At 37.4% G+C, this 21,397-nt stretch overlaps 1 protein-coding gene, 1 non-coding gene and 1 pseudogene across 4 annotated transcripts; all 3 read left to right on the forward strand.

The window, feature by feature from the left end:
* The first annotated feature begins 218 nt into the window (after window positions 1-218).
* LOC121748123 lies at window positions 219-8,656 on the forward strand. 3 transcript variants are annotated; one of them, XM_042142363.1, is made up of 22 exons: window positions 219-1,129; window positions 2,640-2,715; window positions 2,841-3,041; window positions 3,195-3,294; window positions 3,498-3,593; window positions 3,696-3,788; window positions 3,906-4,049; window positions 4,140-4,235; window positions 4,328-4,409; window positions 4,484-4,543; window positions 4,621-4,673; window positions 4,774-4,940; window positions 5,930-5,959; window positions 6,038-6,146; window positions 6,230-6,287; window positions 6,362-6,418; window positions 6,497-6,739; window positions 7,120-7,184; window positions 7,313-7,369; window positions 7,455-7,548; window positions 7,908-8,045; window positions 8,115-8,656. In XM_042142363.1, exons 1-22 carry the CDS (start codon window positions 446-448, stop codon window positions 8,241-8,243), a joined length of 2,832 nt encoding a protein of 943 aa, XP_041998297.1. In that variant the 5' UTR covers window positions 219-445; the 3' UTR covers window positions 8,244-8,656. The 3 variants fall into 3 exon arrangements, with proteins under 3 accessions (XP_041998297.1, XP_041998279.1, XP_041998288.1); XM_042142345.1 differs by having other exon boundaries at window positions 5,930-6,146; XM_042142354.1 differs by having other exon boundaries at window positions 2,640-2,711; window positions 2,837-3,041; window positions 5,930-6,146.
* Window positions 5,411-5,482, forward strand: TRNAG-UCC. The gene has a single exon. It is a non-coding gene; the product is annotated as a tRNA-Gly (tRNA).
* A 1,536-nt stretch (window positions 8,657-10,192) lies between the features above and the next one.
* LOC121778592 lies at window positions 10,193-20,896 on the forward strand (annotated as a pseudogene).
* Window positions 20,897-21,397: the final 501 nt, after the last annotated feature.

Raw genomic sequence — 21,397 nt, forward strand, 5'->3', positions numbered from 1 at the left:
GAATTAGAAACGCTTTACTTTAAATAAAACGAAGAGAGTAGTATAATCTATATAAGTTGACAGATTTCTAAATAAGTTGGAACATTTTAAAATGAAATAATGAAAGTAACTATAAACAGAAATAAAACTTAACATCGGAAAACAATTTTGGATCAGAAAAAATATACAGTCATTTTTAATTTCCAACCAAAAAGATTCTTTTGTCGCTGTGCATTTTTACTTCTCTCACTCACTTCGTAGGGTTTCTCTCTCTTGTTTGCTTTCACATCCCACAAAACAAACTCCAGATATAACCCTCTTTCTTTTCTTCTATGCATGCAACTGAATTATCTAACTTGCGCAGATCCATAATCAGAATTGAGTCTCCTCCGTCCGCTGCTGCAGCGTTCGCGAGCGGAGAATCAGCAAATTCTGAGAATCCGAGGAAAGAGGCGGATTAACGGCAATGAAGCCCGAATCGGGTTTGGATATCGAGTATCCGAGTGAGTTGATTAAGCCTGAACCTAGAACCGAGTCAGGAGATCCGAACTCACCCAAATCGAACGGTTCGAGTTGGATGGATCACTGCTATGTTCCGAGGGTGAGGCCGAGTGAGGCAAATGGTTTCGCGGTTTATACGAGGAATAAGAGGTTGAAGAGTAGAAGTGTGGATAGAACTTCTTGTGCGGCTAAAATTGGGGGAGATTCTGCAAAATCAGTTAAAGTGGAGGATGCTGTGAGTTTGAAAAATGAAGTCGTAGTTAATGGTGGTCATGCGTCGAATGTGGTTGAAGTCGGGGGTAATTTGGGGTTTTTGGGAGGGGAGAGCGACGGGGAGATGATGGAGATTGAAGTGAAAGAGGCGCCCATTCATTTGGTGGCACCGAGGAGACGGAGGTTTATGCGCTCTGAGCTTGTTGACTCTGAAATGGAGAATGGGAATTTAGGTAATCTGACGGACACGGTGATCTTGGAGGCAGACGGATCGATGAGTGAAGAATTGGGGTTGTTGGGTAGTACGAAGACTAAGAAAATGGAGATGAAGATGTCTAAGAAAGTTCTTATAAAGGGGCGGCCAACGACAGTTAGGGAGCTCTTCGAGACTGGGCTGCTAGAAGGATATCCAGTTTTCTACAATGGTGGCAAGAGGGTATTTAGATCAGCCATAATAACTCTTCTTAGTACTACTTCTTTTGCTGTTGTGCTGTTACTTATACTACTTCCGACTAATTCTACTAATATGGTGTTACTGAATACTGATATTAGATTGCTCTTTTTAATTTCTGTTTTGGTAGTGTTGGTTTTGTTATTTTTCCTCCGTTTTTGATCTGTTATTATTGTTTCCATTGTTTCTGGATGTCTATAGCCATGTTCTTGTTCACAGTATTTTGTCAGTTCATTTCATTCTTGCCATTATTAATTGATTTAGGCAAGTCAGAGCATATTTCTTAAATTCTTACATAACTCTGTATATTCTGCATTAGAAAAATATCAGTGTCATTTCATTGTCGTCATCACTAAATGGTTATTGGCATTAGGCACATCAGGATGTAATTCTTACATAGATTTATATGTTCTGCTCTAGCAAATCTGATTCTCTTGATGTAAGATAAAAATTATGTGGGTGGTTTGCTGCTCTGGATGGGAAGGGATCGTGGAGAGAGAGAGATGTTGGGAGTAGGAAGAGGATGTGAGTGAGCCATAGTTCAACTGTCATTATACCCATCAGAGAAGAAGGGAAGAATCTGACCCCTACAAGGAGTAATTCATATATTAAAACCATCTTTGTTGTAGTTGTTATTATCGTTATTACTATTATTTCCTTTAAAAAATAACATCCAAACTGTGTAAATTTGTTGAGCAGCAATTTCTATTCCTTCTGCATGTAATATGATTTTTAATTTCAAATATTAAGAATCTTCCATGGTTGTTGCCTAACTGGATCCTGCACTGTGGTTTGTTACCTGAATCGGCTGTCTTTCTCAATTTGGGTCGTTTGGGTATGCTATGTGCTTCATTATCAACTACAAAACCTATGCCATCAATTTGCCGAGGATTAGATTGCAGTGTTGATGATTAAGGAATAAGATTGATTGGCTGAGCCAATCATTAGATGCTTGTCATGGAAACTCTGTTTCTTTTTACAAGTGTCATTGAGGATTGTAGTTGTTAAAGGGACAAAGTTTGACTTGTTTATATCATCTATAGTGACTTGGTTAAAACTTATTTAGCTATTGTGATAATGTCAGACCATGCCTATCACATTACTTTTAAGTGAATGTGATGGAAAGGCAAAGGCGAGTGCATCTTTGTAATCAAACTTAGGGATGTTGGTTTGGCATCAACGCCCCCTGATGCTTCCTCTCAAAAAAATTCTGTGATGAAAATACATAAATAAAGTTTAGGTCAACATATTATATGAATAAGACATCCTGGACACTGGGTCTGATTAACCATGTACATTTGGGTTAACTTGTTTGTGGTCATGGATTAGGGATATCCTTCTTAACATTTCAAATATTTATTTTGTCTTGATATTGTTTGAATGCTAGTTAAGATATTAATCTAGCAGCTCCATGTTATTTTCTCTTATAAACTTGAGCACCATCAATATGCAAAGCTTTCTTCAGGATTCTCAACTGATCATAACATCATCGCAGGGATTCCCACTACGTGGTACGATCAAAGATGCTGGAATCCTGTGTTCTTGTAGTTTCTGCAAGGGAGTACGGGTGGGTACTAATCTTGAGGTTTTCTTTGTAGCCAATGCAGCAAAAATCTGAATTTGTCATCTTTTGTACACTGTACCTAACTACATATCAACTGAAGCCTGATTTTTTCTCTTAATTTTGTCCAGGTAGTTCCACCCTGCCAATTTGAGATACATGCCTGCAATTCATATAGACGTGCATCACAATATATATGCTTGGAGAATGGGAAGAGCCTCCTGGACGTGGTCAAAGAATGCCGAAAATCATCTGTTAAAACTTTAGAAGAAACAATACAGAACTTCATAGGCCCTATTCCCTTGAAGGAATCTGTCATCTGTAGGAACTGTTCTGGTAAGCAATATGGTTTGTTAATTCTTTTCTACTATTTGTTCATAGTCATATACATACATGCATATAGATAGTTGTTATGCTTAATTTCTTGTATCTTCTGGTACAACTAATTTATTCTCTTAAAAAAGACAGCTTTATTTTTCTTTCTTACAGGGTCATTTCTTGCGACATCTGCTGCAAAGGTGGAACTACTCTGTGATTCTTGCATGGTTATTCTAAATTCAGATTTCGATGCAGAAAGTGTGAAATCAAGGTGCTATATCCTTCTGAGTAATCATTGCTTATACATTTCTCCCTCAAAAACTCAATGTTGATTGTGTGAAATCTACTCATTGCTATTCTTAATGAACTGTTGAAAACTCTGGAGTGATTGTTGAGTTTCATTGGCTCAAAAGTTTATGATCTTGTTATAAATCTGTTCTCTTGTTTTTACTTTTTTTTTGGTTTCTCTTTCAGACCTCTAAAGCCATTATTAGGTCTATCACTTTCTGAAAATGGTGAAGTACATGGCGGTCCCCTAAAAAGAGGTTGTCGAGGAATAAAAAAGAGAAAGTATGTATCTTTTTTACCTTCTAGTGATTAAGATTGTCTTTTCCTACAAATTCCTGAAAAGAAAAGAAAATAAGGATATGGCATTTGTTTGCTCATTTCCAGGCATTCAGAGCTCAAGGCCTGTACAAAATCATCAGAAAAATCCTCATTGTGTGGTGCAACAAGAAATAAGGGCCAAGTGAAGATAACTAAGATGTCGGGCTCTTAGGCTTTCTTATTCTCTCTATTGTGGGAGATTTTATGCTCATTAACTGCTTTGTTCTGAAAGAATGTTACATATAACAATTTCCTTCTGTTGTTTGGCATACTCAGGCTGTCACTATCAGCTACTGCTTTAAAGCCTCCTGGAAGTGCTATCATGACATATTCCAAATCATTATCGGATTTAACTTTAAATGGCAGTACTTCCTCTCATGGCTTACTGAGGAACAAGACTACGAAAAAGAAGCTTATGAAGTTGGTGCATATAGCTATTCGTTGATGTATTTGATATGATATGAAACTCAGTAACTAGGGCTTATTTAGTTTTTTCTTTTGGTATTGCAGGTTGTCAAGTACTGCATCATTCTCAAAGTCCTCAAATATTGCATCTCCTCCCCTCTCTGGGAACTCAAAAAGTTCCTCAAAGAAGATAACTAAAAAGTCTGTCCACTTAGCTTTGATTATGACGTGTGCACCTTTTCTGTTATTCCTTTGCACATACTAAACGACTATGATGTAATTTGTTTTACCAGGGATCAGATGATGCACAAGCTGGTCTTCGAGAAAGATGGATTGCCAGATGGAACTGAAGTTGCTTACTATTCTAATGGCAAGGTGGTTAACATTGATGTTAAATTTAACGTCTCCTTGTGCTATTTCTGCATTTTAACATTCCAGTGCATTTGTAGAAGTTGCGCGATGGCTATAAAATGGGACCAGGAATAATTTGCCGCTGCTGTAGCACTTTGGTATGATATTGTTCTAGCTTCTCAAATACTTGATTGTTTCAGGAGACAAATTGATTTATCATTCGTACAATGATTAGGTTAGCCCATCTCAGTTTGAAGCTCATGCTGGTTGGGCTTCCCGCCAGAAACCGTCAGTCTCTATTCTCTATCATTATTCTTTGGATCATCAATGCGTCTTGATCACACTTTTCTGTTTACATAAATCCTGAGCACGTTACATATTTCTGCAGCTATATGTATATCTACACATCTAATGGTGTGTCTCTCCATGAGTTTGCTGTCTCTCTGTTGAAAGGGCGTAAGTGTTCTTCAAAAGACAATGATTACTTGTGCATCATCTGCGCAGATGGTGGGAAACTCGTTCTATGTGATGGCTGTCCGAGAGCCTTTCACAAAGGTGGTTATCCTTAGAAGATGTTAATCTGGACTGTTTTTTTTTGTTTATTGCTAAGAGCATCCACAGTGGGGCACCCTAAAGCCCGCCCTATGCACTGCCACGTCAGCATTTTATCCTCCTACCCTTCCACCTGCAGTGGGGAGCCCTAAGGCACGCCCTAAAGGGCGCCCTAAGCATTTTCTTTTATTTGAATATTTAAATAACTACAAAAATTGGGAAAAACCTTCATTTCATCTATAAAATTAATCATCTTAATAACTCGAAGAAGCAAATTCTCGTTTCACCGAATTCTACTTTTTAATCATAATTTTATTTATTCATTTTCCCAATCATACTAATTAAATATAACCTTATTGCGAATAAATTCGTGTAAATCTAAAACTATTTAGGGGCCTACTTTAACGAAGCTAACAAATAATTAGTAAGGCACTAAGCATTTTTAATAATTAGTTTTCAAAATATCTCAACTAGCGTTTGTAGTCCAATGGTTAGGATAATTGCCTTCCAAGCAATTGACCCGGGTTCAACTCCCGGCAAACGCATTTTTTAAGGAAAATGCGTTGCATCGTCCGCGGCGCCCACAGTGGGCGGACGATGGCGCGGATGATGCCCTATCGTCCGCGGACTAAGCGTAGGGCGCGGACGACGCATCGTCCGTCGTCCGCGGTGCATCGGGCGCGCTATCGTCCGCCCCACTGTGGATGGCCTAAATACATGTCATCCATACATTTCTTGTTAACTTCCTAGGTTGACCTGATTGCTAAATACCTGATTGCTAAATACCTGTCTTCCGTTCTATCCATACTATTTTTTACTTTTATTCTCTTGTACACTTCTTTTGTTCTTTTCCCACTTTTAGTTATAGCCCTGTACTTTCTTTTGGTTCTTGTTTTTTATTTACTTACTACTTCTTAAATTAATTTGGGATTTTTGTTTCTCATATTTGTTTATGAAATAACATCACCTTGTTCTCATATGTGCTAATGCAGAATGTGCATCTCTATCGAGCATACCTCGTGGTAAATGGTATTGCACCTATTGCCAGAACATATTTCTTAGAGAAAAAAATGTTGAGTGGAATGCCAATGCTGTTGCAGCTGGGAGAGTGTCAAGTATTGATGATCCAATTGAGCAAATAACCAATCGTTGCATTCGAACTGTCAAGAACCCAGAAGAAGCAGAAGTTATAGCATGCGTAATCTGCAGGTAGCACCCATTAAACATATATAGATTGAAGAAACTGAAAAACAAAAATATCATTTAAATTTGCTGGTATTTTTCATTTTCAGGGGCTATGATTTCAGTAAGTCTGGCTTTGGTCCCCGTACTGTTATATTGTGTGATCAGGTAGTCTTCATTTCTGCTCCTTAGGTTCTTATGTGGAATATTATACTGTAAATAAGGTTTTACCTATTTTCCAGTGCGAAAAGGAATATCATGTCGGCTGTTTGAAGAAACGCAAGTTGGCTGATTTGAAGGTTAGAATTCAGCAGAAGGATGCCTACTTTGCATTGAATATTTTTTGCTTCTATAAAATCCTTATACTCCTTTTACAGGAACTTCCAAAAGGGAAGTGGTTCTGCTCTGGGAACTGCAAATGGATATATTCTGCTCTGCAGAATGTACTGAATGCAGGTTCTGAAAAGCTCCCTGATTCCACCTTGGACATTATAAGAAAGAAGCTAGATGAGAGTTCAGTTTTTGACACTGATCTTGATGTGAGATGGAGACTTCTGAATGGAAAAATTTCATCTCGGGAAACCAGAGTGTTGCTATCGCAGGCTGTAGCTATATTTCATGTAAATGTTTGCAATTTTAAGTTTCATTTTTTTGATGGATATCACTACTCTGGGTAATTAATCAGTATGTGATGTAAAAAGTTCACCTTTTGAGTTGTCATTATAAATACTCCATTTTCTTAGTGGAGTAAAGTTGTTGTCCTAACTTATGGAACTATGGCAAGATCGATGTATATCCAGGGTTAAATTGGAATCCATGTTAATGGATAAAAATCATTGATTGACTCCTATAGAAAATATTCTCTGTTAAATGATGTGGGAAATAGTTATGGTGACTGGTCATACCACCACAGTGTTTTTGAGGAAAAATGATAATCTCCAGGTGGAGTTTTTTGGCCGTTCCAAGTTTTCTTAACTTTTGATTGTTGCGACTGTTTCAGGATTGTTTTGACCCTATAGTTGATTCAGAAACTGGACGTGACTTCATTCCATCTTTGGTTTATGGGTATGCACTTCTTATATGCCTTTTACTAGACATAATTTCATTCTTGACTAGAGCTATTATCAGTATGTTCAGTAGCCATTTGCTTCTACCTGCCTTACTTTGTAACACTTTCTTGGTTTTTCTGTCAGGAGGAATATAAGAGGTCTAGACTTTAGTGGGATATACTGTGCTATTTTGACCGTGAAGTAAGAACCATCTCTGCTCCTGTGTATTATATCATCAATTGATAATATATTCTTTATGATCGATAAATTCTTGGCCATCTTTCAGCTCAACTGTTGTATCAGCTGGTATGCTTCGGTTTTTTGGAGAAGAAATTGCTGAACTTCCTTTGGCCGCAACACGTATTGGTCATCAGGGAAAGGTAGTTTACCACTCACAAAATGTTGTGTTCTATATTTCCTGATATTTTATCTGTTCTTGTTTCTTGGTGGTTCAAAGCAAGTCATGTAGTTTTTGCCTACTCAACTATGTACCACATTCCTCGTTGGAAGTTGATAAGACAAATACACCTATATTTTCTGTCCATATGCTGTATAACATGTGCCATTCCATCTCTTAGTCTATTTTATTTATTGTGGTGGTAGTCCAATCAACTTCTCTTGCCAGCACTTGATCTATCAACTGCATGATTCACCTGCAGCAAGATTTGCTGCTGCGTTTTTGCATAGAGAACTAACTTGCTGTTGCACATGTACTGATGTAATTAAATGGTCTTTGCAGGGATATTTTCAACTACTTTATTCATGCATCGAGAAATTGCTTGCATTTCTGAATGTCAAAAGTTTTATTCTCCCAGCAACAGAGGCAAAGTCAATTTGGACAGAGAAGTTTGGGTTTAACAAGATACCAGATGAGAAGGTATGCAATAGAATTACTCCCGACCTATTTAGGCATGTGTATTGCTAGCTGATCCACCGTATTTTGCAGCTTTTGAATTACAGAAAATTCTGTTGGCAAATGATTTCTTTCAAGGGGACATCCATGTTAGAGAAACCAGTTCCTAAATGTAGAATTATCAATCAAGATGAAGCAGATCCAGATGATGTTCCATTGTAGTGATTAAGAGCCATTTTCCTCTTAGGTTATGCTATTTATATGAATATAATCTGATTCGACAAGTTTCCTGACTGAAGCGGAAATTAGTTATAAACTTGTAATGAGTGGACGAAGAAGATGAGAAGACTTGATCCCGGCGGGAAATGGTTGAATTGTATAAAAAAGCTTACCTGTAGTTTATTAGACATGAGGGTGATGTCTTATTCTTTATTTTTTCACCTTTTGTAATTTTTAGTTGTCTCCTGTAAATAAGTAACTGTTGGCCGGTGTTAGAAGTGATGCTATGTAATAGGGGAGGGTGTTGATCGCATATCTCGTGGGACACAAAATGTAGTTTTGTATCTTGTTTAATTTGATTGTGTAAAACACTAAATATTTACTTGTTTAATTATGATCCGTTTATTCTGAATTCATCTGATATGGCAGCTATATATGAATGATAATAGTTGTAAATCATATAATCTGATTTAATAAATGCTAGATTACATATTTTAAAAGAAAGATGATGGAGCATCATCCTCAATCAAATTCGCGGAGCCGGACAAGTATACGTAGTTTTGGTTGTTGCGAAATAAAATATTTTAACAAATGCAGATTTTGTAATTTTGGTTGTTACTAATTAAAGTATTATTTCCAACAACATAGCCTTGGAATATTTTAAGGAAAAGACTATGCTACGTCATAGCATCATATAATATCCTATAGTTTGATCGAATCACGCAATTTCCTGCTGTCTTGGAACGCATAATTTTTAGCCTTATCTTAAATCTTACTATCCGGATTCCGCGGTGAAATTCTACTCAGGGTAGATAAGATTTGATGTAAAACTTACTACCTCCTCCTCCATCCCTGAAAGTTTGTCACAGTTTATCATTCATATCATATTCCATTAACTCATTCATACTCACATTTTATTATAAAACTAATACTTTAAAAGTAGAATCTACATCCCACCAACTTTTTCAACTCACTTTCCATTACATTTCTTAAAACCCGTGACGGGTCAAAGTGTGACAATATTTGGGGGACGGAGGTAGTATTAATGTTTTAAGAATATATTAACATTAGAGTCTTTTTCTGAATAAAAATTTTTTCGGTATGACTTTAAAATCAATGCATTCACCTCTCTCCGTCCCTAATAAATAGAGAACATTTAAAACAACATAGGTTTTAATACACAATTTATAAAAGTAAGAGAGATAAAAAAAAGGTGATTGAAGTATTGTTAGTGGAGAACAAGACCTACCTCATTAGACATATACAAATTTAATTAAATAGAATTGTTCTATTTTTAAAGGACATCCTAAAATGATAAATGTGGTCTATTTTTAAGGAGGAGGTAGTATTTAAAAAATAACATTCAAACTTTATTGTTAGAGTCATTCAAAAGTCAGAAAATATCTAACAAATATCTTCACGAAGGATTGAAAATGGTTTTATATTCTGATATGAAAAATAGTTCCTATGTTTTTTTTATGAAAAAAATTCTATGTTCTCATGATAAAAATAAGCTTTTATTCGAACACCTACCAAAGCATATACGTATAAACTGTACTAGTTGAAAGCATGTAAATTCCAAAAGTGATACTCCCTCCATCCTACATAATTTGAGACACTTTGACCGAGCACAGGATTTAAGAAATATAATGAAAAGTGAGTTGAAAAAGTTAGTGAAATGTGAGTCCCACTTTTATATATTAGTTTTATAATTAAATGTGAGTAAGAACGAGTTAGTGGAATATGGGGTCCACTACCAAAAATGGTAAAAGTGAAATGAGTTAAATTATGTGGGACGACCCAAAATGAAAAACTGGGTCAAATTATGTGGGACGGAGAATTACTATTATCGAAATCAGTCGTGTTATTGGTTTACACCTACATATATTCGAAAATATAGGTAGATGTCAGTAACCAACGTGTAGGCAAAGGCAAAGGCAAGCCAAAGAAATATGGAGGCATGCTCAAGTTTGTGTATATAATTGAACATCTCTATTTTTTCTAGTACGTTTAGAAAAAGAGGATATGCGAAATAGAGAATATTAGAAGATTGTCTCATCATAGAAAATTATCGAGAATCGGCAAGAAAAAAAACCTTTGTCATATAGTAAGACTAAATTATGGAGTACCACCTTTTTAAAATTACACTCGGATCCCTATCAACTTTTTATATAAAAACCACAATGAATTCGATTAATCGATTTTGAGAGCTTCGTAATTTAAAGTCTCATTTACTTAGTGGTCCTTAGCATTCAATTAAATCATAACACTCACATTCTATTATAAAACTAATATATAAAAATGGAGTCCACACTCTATTAATTGATTTCCACATTTTTCTTCAGTGAGTAAAAAATTTGTTAAAACTGTGATGAGTCAAAATAGTACTATAAATGACGGAAGGACATGCCATATTTAATAAATTATTTATTCTAGAATCAGACGACTTAAAATTAAGTCTGTATAACGTAAAACCCGGTGCTGGCAAAGCTGGACTTGAGTGCAGCAATACTATGAACAATATGTACTGCCGAATTGACTCAATCAACTCAGCCCAGTCAAGCTCACTTTGATAGATTCCAAGCCATTTCTACGCCGCCGTCGACATGCTCCAGCCCCCCCTCGAGCACTTCCTGGCCCACCACGACCCCCCTCCCAGCTGCATCATCTCCGACAAGTGCCTCTCCTGGACCTCCGCCACCGCCCAAAAGTTCCACATCCCGCGCCACGTCTTCCACGGCATGTGCTGCTTCTCCCTCCTCACCTCCCACAATGTCAAACTCCACAGCCCCCACCTCTCCGTTGAATCCGAATGGGAGCCTTTCCTCATCCCGGGCCTGCCCGTCCGCGTTGAAATAGCTCGCGTCAAGCTCCCCGGCTCCTTCGTTGCCCTCCCCGACCTCGACGACATCAGGGAGAAAATGCACCGGGCGGAGTCGGAATGCCTACGGCGTCGTCGTCAACACGTTCCCCGAATTGGAGGCTGCTGCGAGGGCTACCGGAACGCGATGAACAAGAAGGTCTGGTGCATCGGGCCGGTATCCTCGTGCAACCGGGATTCCAAAGACAAATTCGAGAGAGGGAACGAGGCTTCGATCGAGGAGAAAAAGTGCCTGGAGTGGCTGGATTCGAAGAAGGAAAAATCAGTTGTGTACGCGTGCCAGGGGAGCCAGTGCAGGCTGGGGGGATCAACCGAAGGAGATAGGGCTAGGCTTCCAAGCATCCATTTATTTGGGTGATAAGCAGATACGGGGAGTGTTAGGAATTCTTGTATTCATCTAATGAGCGCAGCAGAAATTACATACAAGAATAACAGGTCTAGATTCATAATCATATTGTAAATTGAGCACGTAATACACAACGGAACTAAATCTTACTTATTGTGTTCTTTTATTCGATTGATTGAATCCTGCAAGTTGAATCCACTACTATCGAGGTCCACGTGCAATCCAATCCGATGCAGGAACTATACCGGTACAATTACTCCGTAGAAGGAAGCTAGGAATTCTCTCTACAAAGCTTTATGTATTTCTCTCTATTGTTACACTATTTCTCTTCCCCACAATGGAGAATAAATAACCACTAAATAGATGAAGAGTCACTAGGGCTCCATGATTGTTGGGCTTATGGACTAATATAATTGTAGCCCAACTATAATTACTTAATCCATATTAATCTAATTCTAGCTCATTTCCTTTCAATCTCCCACTTGGACTAGCATTAGATATAATAGGCAGTTCCAACTTTGTACCCTTGAGCGGATCAAAATACACATATAGTGTGACCCTTTAGGCCCTCATTATCGACGACGATCTAATCGAAGTCTGCACAAAACTCCTAGACTTCGTTGCAGCGTAGCTCGATATATGAAGGACGTTTACGTGAATTATGTAAACAAGCCTTTATACAAAGTTTATAGTAATATCCTTTCATTCACGAACCACCCGATTGAGCCTAAGATTTGTCATGTGTCATCCAAATAGCTCAATTTTCTTATCAAAGAATGAATCTCATTCTTGGCCCAACTACCATTTCCATTTATCTTATGATGTACCCAACACAAGTCAGTGTCTTAATCCTTCGAGGGGAGGCAAAGCGTTGTACAAGGTCAAAGCACACCACTCAATAAACAAAATGTGTAATGGCCTCAGATCCAAGGACTATTACATACTTCATGTACTAATAAACTGTAGACACTTAACAAATAATTTAATAATAGGGTATGCCAATACTCTCCAAAGTATACCATGTGTCTATCACGAGTATCTAATATCTCATAGTTGTGAGAACAACTACATTCTCGAAGAATGTGATGCAAACCCCATGCTAACCTATAACATATCAACAATATCCCATTATTGATGATCATTGGTTATAGTTATTTTAGAATTATACTATATCATTAATGTCTCACACCATTAACGACAATCATAATTCAAGGGAAAAAATATTTAGAATAAAGACAAACATATAAACAATTATTCCAATATGTGCACAAAACCCATAGAAAATAAAATTTTTCATAGGATGTGATCAAGTAATATTGTCTCAATACAAAATGTTTCTAAGACATATAAAACTTTAACTCCCACTGATTCAAAGCCATCTACCAACATGCTTAACACCTAAGCTCTCAAAATGCTTGTTGTGCTTTGCTATACATAATAGTTTGGTGAAAGGATCAGCCAAATTATCATCAGTGGGTACTCTTTCTAATTTTATGTCGTCTCTTTCAATTATTTCTCTGATAAGATGATATCTTCTGGGAACATGCTTGTTTATGTTCGTAGCTCTGGGTTTTTTTGCTTGCGCAACAACACCAGTGTTGTCACAGTACAAAGGTATTGCACTGCTGGCACTCAGAATGACACCCAGTTCTTTAACGAACTCTAATAAAGCAACAACTTCTTTGACAGCTTCAGATGCAGCAATATACTCGGCTTCGGTGGTGGAATCGGCAGTTGTACCTTGTTTGGAACTATTCCAACTCACTGTTCCACCATTGAGGATAAAAACATATCCAGACTAAGACTTATAGTCGTCATGGTCTGTTTGGAAACTAGCATCAATATACCCAGTCACCGATAACTCTGGTTGTCCACCATAGACTAAGAAATATTCTTTAGTCCTTCTAAGGTACTTAAGAATAGTCTTAACAGTTTTCCAATGTTCCTCACCGAGATTTTGCTGAAATCTGCCTGTCATGCTAAGCGCATAGGCCACATCTGGCCTAGTGGATACCATGACATACATAATAGATCCTATGGCCAAAGCGTATGAGATACTTTTCATGTTGTCTCTTTCTTTGTCATTAGAAGGACAATCCTTCTTTGACAATATAATGCCATGTCCCATAGAAAGAAAACCTTTCTTGGAGTTCTCCATTGAGAAGCGTCTTAGCAACTTGTCTATATATGTGGATTGTGATAATCCTAACATCATATTTGGTCTATCTCGATAGATCTTAATTCCAAGGATATAGGAAACATCACCCAGATCATTCATCATAAAGGATCTAGACAACCACTCTTTCACGGATTGCATCATGGAACGATCGCTTCCCATAATCAAGATGTCATCAACATATATGATAAGGTATACGACATTTCCATTCTCACGTTTACTATAAACACATGGATCCTCTTTGCTTCTGACAAAACCAAACGATTTGATTGTTCTGTTCTCCTCGAAGCTTGCTTAAGTCCATAATTGGACTTCTTTAGCTTGCATACTGCATTGGGCCTTTCTTTCGATACAAAACCTTCAGGTTGTGTCATATAGACATCGCCTTCTAATTCTCCATTGAGAAATACGGGTTTGACATCCATTTGCCAAATATTAAAGTTGTAATATGTAGCTATTGCAAGTAATATCCTAATGGATTTGATCTTAGCAACTGGTGAAAAGGTTTCATCATAGTCAATGCCTTCGCGTTGACTATAACCCATTGCCACTAACCTAGCCTTGTAGGTTTGTACTTTGCCATCTGCATCTCTCTTTTTTTTGAAGATCCATTTGCAGCCTATAGGGTAAACCCCATCTAGAAAGTCAACTAGTTCCCAGACTAAGTTGAAGTACATCGAGTCCATTTCAGATATCAAGGCTTCAAGGCACTTCTCTCAATCGGTGTCTGACACCGCCTCGGTATAGGTCTTAGGCTCATCGTCATCTAAATCAACTTCATCCTCTTGGTTCTCAACCATTAAATTCAGTCTCTCAGGTGGACGACGAATCCTTCTAGGCATATTGAGTTCGTTTTCTTCTGGCTTGGGCTGTTCATTCTAAATGTGAGTAGGTTAAGGAATATCACTATGATCTTCTTGAGGTAGAGGTGATGCAACTATTGTATCATCTTGTCTTTTATGCATCTCATTGTCTTGAGGAGGTTCTTCGAGAGTTTCTCTAAGGTCTCCTCTAATAGTAATTTTCCCTCCCAATAGATCATCAAAAACTCCCACTGAGTTATTGTTCAAACCATTTGACAATACCTCATCCTCAATGTTATCTTGTGGTTCTTGAATTTCTTCAAGATCTACAATGTTGTGATCTTGTTCCTTTAAGACATAACTGTCTTCAAGAAACGTCACATTCCTAGAGATTATCACCTTGTGATCTCCAAGGCAGTAGAATTCATATCCTCTAGTTTGTTTAGGATATTCCACAAAGTAACACTTCTCACTTTTAGATTCCAACTTATCACTCATTTGTTCCTTAACAAAAGCTGTACAACCCCAGGTTCGCATATAGTTAAGACAAGGCTTTTTGCCATACCATAACTCATATGGTGTTTTCTCAACTGATTTAGATGGAACTCTATTCAAAATGTAAATAGCAGTCAATAAAGCATGACCCAAGAGAAATAAAGGGAGACTAGCTAAACTCATCATTGATCGAACCATATCTAATAATTTTCGGTTTCTCCTTTCAGATACTCCATTCATTTGTGGTGTACCAGGAGGTGTCCAGTCAGACTGAATTCCATGTGATTTCAAGTAATCAAGAATTTGTCGGCTCAAGTATTCCCCTCCTCGATCTGATCGAAGAGTTTTGATACTTTTCCCAAGTTGTTTCTCAACTCCACACTTAAACTTTTTAAATTTCTCAAAGGCCTCATATTTGTGTTTCATAAGATACACATATCCATACCTTGTCAAATCATCAGTGAAAGTAATGAAGTACGAATAACCACCTTTTGCTTGAGTTGAAAACGGTCCGCACACATCTGTGTTGATCAACTCTAGCACATCATTAGCACGCACCCCTTTCCCAGAAAATGGCTTATTAGTCATCTTTCATTTGAGACAGAATTCACAAGCACCATATGATTCAAAATCAAATGAATTTAGATAGTCTAACTTTCTCAATCTCGATATCCTTTTCTCATTGATATGACCAAGTCTACAATGCCAAAGATAAGTAGCATTATCCGTATTACATAGCTTAAGTCTTTTATTTTGAACATTGAGAATATTCCTTTTGCATTCAAGCATATATAATCCATTCTCTAAAGAATTTTCATAAAACAATCCATTATTAGAAAACGAGCATCTCCTGTTTGCAAAATGGAAGGAAAAACCTTCAATGTACAACATCAGAATGGAAATAACATTCTTCGAAATAACTGGAACAAAATAACAATTATATAAATCTAGTCTACGTCCTGAGGGAAGATCTAATCTATAAGTTCCCACGCGTCCGTCAGCAACTCTTGCTCCATTTCCAACACGTAGGTCTACTTCCCCAGACCTCACTTTCCTGTTGTCTATTAGACCTTGCACATGATCCAATACCCGAGATTGTGAGTTATTAATAGACATATTTATCCCAATGCCAAACATAGCTGGGCTCCCACTCATTGCACCTTGTGCCTTAAGTTTTGGGCAGTTTCTCTACCAACCCGTGAAATTTGACCTAGTCAATTTGTTTGTTTCCATCATACAATCATAAGATAAGTTTGACATATTATCTGAACAAAAAATAAAACAAAAAAGCAAATTAGAAAAGCATACAAAGATCACATTCGCATCACTAATCAAACAAGGGTTTACTGTGTTGATTAGCTCCCACTAATTTTAACATATGTTATTCCCCCAAACATAAAATATGAATTTATATCAAATATATATTTAGTGGTCCAAGATCCAAGTCTATATAGTTGTAGCCTCTGCGAAGGCTGATGACTACAATAATATCACTAGGTAGGTCTCCAAGCCAATTGTAACAACAATTTTACAATTCTTGGTTTATTAATCCAATTAATATACGTCCATAAATTATTTTGGTTGCGAGGGCTATTCAAAATAATTTAAGCAAGTCAACCCCATCACACGATGCCAACCATGCATCTATGAATGGGCCTACACCTTGTGGATTTAGAGTAAACGCGAGGGCGTAAAACCCGTGGTCGAAAAGGCTAGGAACATCAAACAATTGTGATGGACTACACGTTTGTTTCAAAACAAGACTTATATTTATTGGGAATAATTTTGCGATACTAATTGTCAATTTAATATCAAATATTAAAACCTAAACAATTACTGGGCGCCGCCTACCCAGACGTAGTATTACACGGACTACACATATTGGGCGCCGCCTACCCAAACATAGTATAACACGGACTACACATACTGGGCGTCGCCTACCCAGACAAAAAAACGATCTCTAACTACTATAGTTAAATATAAGCATAAATCAAATAGCATGCTTATCACATAAGATATCAAATAATGCTCAACAAATAAAACAAGATTTTATTTTCTAATTACATGTGGACCTACCGATTATATCAATTCTGAATCAATGTAATTGTAAATTTAATATTAATTCCAAATTAATATTGTGTTGTGGAGTATATATTATCATTTCCAGATGACAACTATATCGCAATTTGTTAATCTAATTAACGAAATTAATCCAATCTATATTAATTCTAAATTAATAAATTTATAAATCAAGTAATAACTCCAAATCATCATCAAGCACATATATTATTTATTATTCCGAAAAAGAATAATATTAACAAATTCTAGCTCATTAATCCATTAACCCAATTAATAAATTTATCATCTAATCTATATCAATTCCAAACTAATACAAACAGATATTTAATATTAATTCTAAAACAATGTTAAAAACACATTTACTATTATTATTCAAAATAATGATAGTAAATAATTTATTGGCTTGATTAATATTATTAATTCTAAATTAATATTGTAATTTACAGTGACCAAAAACCACATAATTTTTAGACAATAGTAGCCTAGCTACTTGATAAGGCTCGTTTCATGCATTATTTTTTGGTAATATTACATGCTTTTTGGGGGAGATAATGCGCAAATTTGAGCTTAAGTGTGCAGATATTTGCTGGGTCAAGTAGAAGCTGCAAATTGACCGAGCAGATGCAAAATGAGCAGAAAATGAGTAAAAAGTGTCAAACATCCACTAGGTCAAGGAGAATTATCAGGAGAGCAGGTGTGTGAAAAATCTGCCGGACCCAGGAACGCACACAAATTACCCGGGGCGAGGAAAATGGAGCAGAGCAGATTTAAAAGATCCTTTTTTAAGGGTACAAACGTCAAATCATGAAGAGCATACCCTAGGGATTCGAGCTTGAAGCCTCCCTATATAAAGGGACCAACATGAATGAAGAAAGGGAGCGCTTAACGCTATGGTAGTTTAGGTAGGGAGCTCTCGGTAGCGCTTAACGCTACCGTTCTCGTAGTTTAGGTAGGAAACTCTCAAAGGCGCTTAACGCCACTGCTCTCTTAGCTTAGTTTAGTTTGGTTGCTGATTTCATAGCTTAGTCCAATGGTTTCGACGATGGAATTGACGACTCCGGCGTTGGATCCTTGCTTTCTTTACCGTTTTTGAGATGATGTAGTTGGATCTCGAGTTTCATCGGAGGAATTGACGACTCCGCCTTTGGATCTCGACCTATTTCTGGTTTTATGAAGCTTTGGTGTTTATTTTATTGTTGATGATGCTCTTTACTTATGTTTCTTGGATGCTTTTCGCAATTGGTGGCTTAGATGTTTAGATCCATGATGTTTACATGATTTCCAGTAGTTTAGAGGTTGAGATCTAGTTATTCACGTGCTCAATTTCTGAGATTTGTTAGTTTAGGTGATGCATGCAAGGTTGATCTGTGTTTATTCCGCTTTCTGCTAGACCCAGTAGCTTAGATCTGTTAGTTTAAGCTTTAATTCCATGTTTAATTTTAGATCTGAGATTGCTCTGTTTTCATGGTGTTCAATGCTCTGTTTTCACTCTGTTTTTAGCTTAGTTACATGAAGAAGATGAAGTTTGTTGGTAGTTAGAATCAGATCTACTTTAGTTTGTTAGTTGCAGCTTTCTTGTCAGTAGCTATTAAGGGAAATCTGTTCTGCTACTTTTCTTACGATCTGTTGTCTGGCTGTTTTAGGAAACTTATTTGCTTGACCCAGGAAACTTATTTGCTTGACCCAGGAAATTTGGTGAATGAACTAGAGTTAATTTTCTGTTTCAAATCATGATTGCAATTACATTTGAAGCACCTTCAGTTCTCTGGATCTAGTAGATAGAATAGATTAGGTTTAATTTCCCAGGTCTAGGAGTTAAAACTGAACCCTCTCGTTGCGTGGCAGCAGCCGATCACTTTTCTGAATGTGTCGTAGAAACAATCTCGAGTAGGTCCCTAGTCTCAGTGGTTCGACCCCGCTCTTGCCGCTTATACTTCATAATATTTGTTGTATTAGTGGGAAAATTATAAATCTTGTTGAAAGGAGGAACACGTGCACACGACACACGTGCAAAAATCCTCTCTTCACTACTTTAGCCCACTGTGGTTACATTTTTACATGAAATGAAGCCTAAAATGTGGCATCCCATTCAAATTGCAGCCTAACTACCATAACCCAAAACCACGATTCGGATCCGACCCAGATCTTTAAAATCCGCTAGGGTTATGGGAAAAGAACAGTCGCCCCCTCCATGGTGCTGCCTTCACGCCGCCGCCACAGCTTTCACCAACCATACCGACCTGCCGCTGATCCCTTCGCTGTTACACCGGTCGACAACTTCCAGCGGATACACGCGGCGGACAGCTTGAGAGGGAGAAGACCGCCGTGAGCCTCGCCCTTCTTCCGTTTTTCGTTGCTTTCGTCGAATGTCTATTGCCCCAACTTCATTAATCCATGTCCACCTTGATGTTTTATATACAACTGAAATCAAGTTTCAATTCATTGAATTCCAAATCCAAGTTCTAATGTCATGGCTATGGTCAGTTTTGGTTTCTAGAACCACTTATTGAAAATGACTGAATTGAAATTCAATTTCAATTTTCCCTTCATTTCGTTAATTTTGGATTCCAAAACCATTCTTACTCTAAACTTTAATTTCAAAAAATTTTGAACAAATTTTCAATTCTCAAAGTTTGCTTGGAATCCAATTCCAGTTTCAAAGATAAGAAATATGTCAAAAGAAGTTTGAAAACTAGTTTATGATAAAATAGTTTTCAATGAAAAATAAAACTCAGTTCTCCTTAACATCCTAAATTGTGGAAATCTGATTCCCATTTTTCAAACAATTCTCGAAACGTTGAAGTTTGAAATCTAATTTCTAATCTTTGAAATCTAATTTCAGTTTCTGTCGAAACTGTTAAACCAAGTATAAAAGTTTGATTTCCGAAATCGCCACATATAATCAAATTACAAAACAAATTATGAATCGAGCCTCGGGCTCTAATACCACTGTTAGGAATTCTTGTATTCATCTAATGAGCACAGCGGAAATTGCATACAAGTATAACAGATCTAGATTCATAATCATATTGTAAGTTGAGCACGTAATACACAACAGAACTAAATCTTACTTGTTGTGTTGTTTTCTTCGATTGATTGAATCCTGCAAGTTGAATCCACTACTATCGAGGTCCACGTGCAATCCAATCCGATGCAGGAACTATCCCGGTACAATTACTCCGTAGAAGAAAGCTAGGAATTCTCTCTACAAAGCTTTACGTATTTCTCTCTATTGTTACACTATTCCTCTTCTCCACAATGGAGAATAAATAACCATTAAATAGATGAAGAGTCACTAAGGCTCCATGATGGTTGGACTTATGGACTAATATAATTGTAGCCCAACTATAATTACTTAATCCATATTAATCTAATTCTAACCCATTTCCTTTCAATATGGAGAAATGGTTGGAGGGGTTCGAGAAGAGAACGACGGGGAGGGGCCTGGTGATAAATGGGTGGGCGCCACAGCTCCTCATCTTATCCCACGCCACAGTCGGGGGATTCCTCACGCACTGCGGGTGGAATTCGACGATAGAGGGGGTGTGCGCAGGGGTGCCGATGCTGACGTGGCCCATGTTCGCGGAGTAGTTCGTGAATGAGAAGCTGATCGTGGATGTGTTGAGGATAGGGGTGCGCGTGGGGTTGCAAATGCTCGTGAGATGGGGAGAGGAAGAGAGGGTGGGAGTTGTTGTGAGGAAGGGGCAGGTCACGGAGGCGGTGGCTATGTTGATGGAGGGTCAAGATCGCCGAAGGAGGGCTCGGGATTTAGGGGTTGTCGCCATGAGTAAGACGGAAACAGGAGGATCTGCTCAACTTAATATCGTGCTTCTCATACAGGATATTCTCCGCCAATTGAGTCTCACTCCAAATTGATGTCAAAACTTATTTTGGGAACATATATAACTGAGAGACTATAAATTTTGTAATTTGTTTGACTAGAATAAGTAAAAATTTCATCTTACACGATTGCACACAAATAAATACTTCCTCCGCTATTAATTGCCACACTTTGCTCCGACACGAGCTTTAATAAATATAATGAAAAGTGAGTTGAAAAAGTTAGTATAAAGTGGGTCTTACTTTTATATAGTTTTATAATAAATATAGGTAAAATGAATTAATGGAATGTGGAATCCATTACTAAAAATAATAAAAAGTAAATATGACAAGTATTGGTCACAACGGACTGACGGAGGGAGTAACTAAATTGGTCACTTGTTTTTTTCCAAAACAATTTCCGGCACATCTTCCCCGTCTTGAGGACATATGTCACTCCCACTGATGAGTCGGCGAAAATTTGATGTTAGTGATGAATGCAGGAAAATGGCAGATCACGACACAATGAATTTACGTGGTTCGATTTACTGAGGTAAA

The sequence above is a fragment of the Salvia splendens genome, chromosome 1, assembly GCF_004379255.2.
Source record: "Salvia splendens isolate huo1 chromosome 1, SspV2, whole genome shotgun sequence".
NCBI classification, from domain to species: domain Eukaryota; kingdom Viridiplantae; phylum Streptophyta; class Magnoliopsida; order Lamiales; family Lamiaceae; genus Salvia; species Salvia splendens.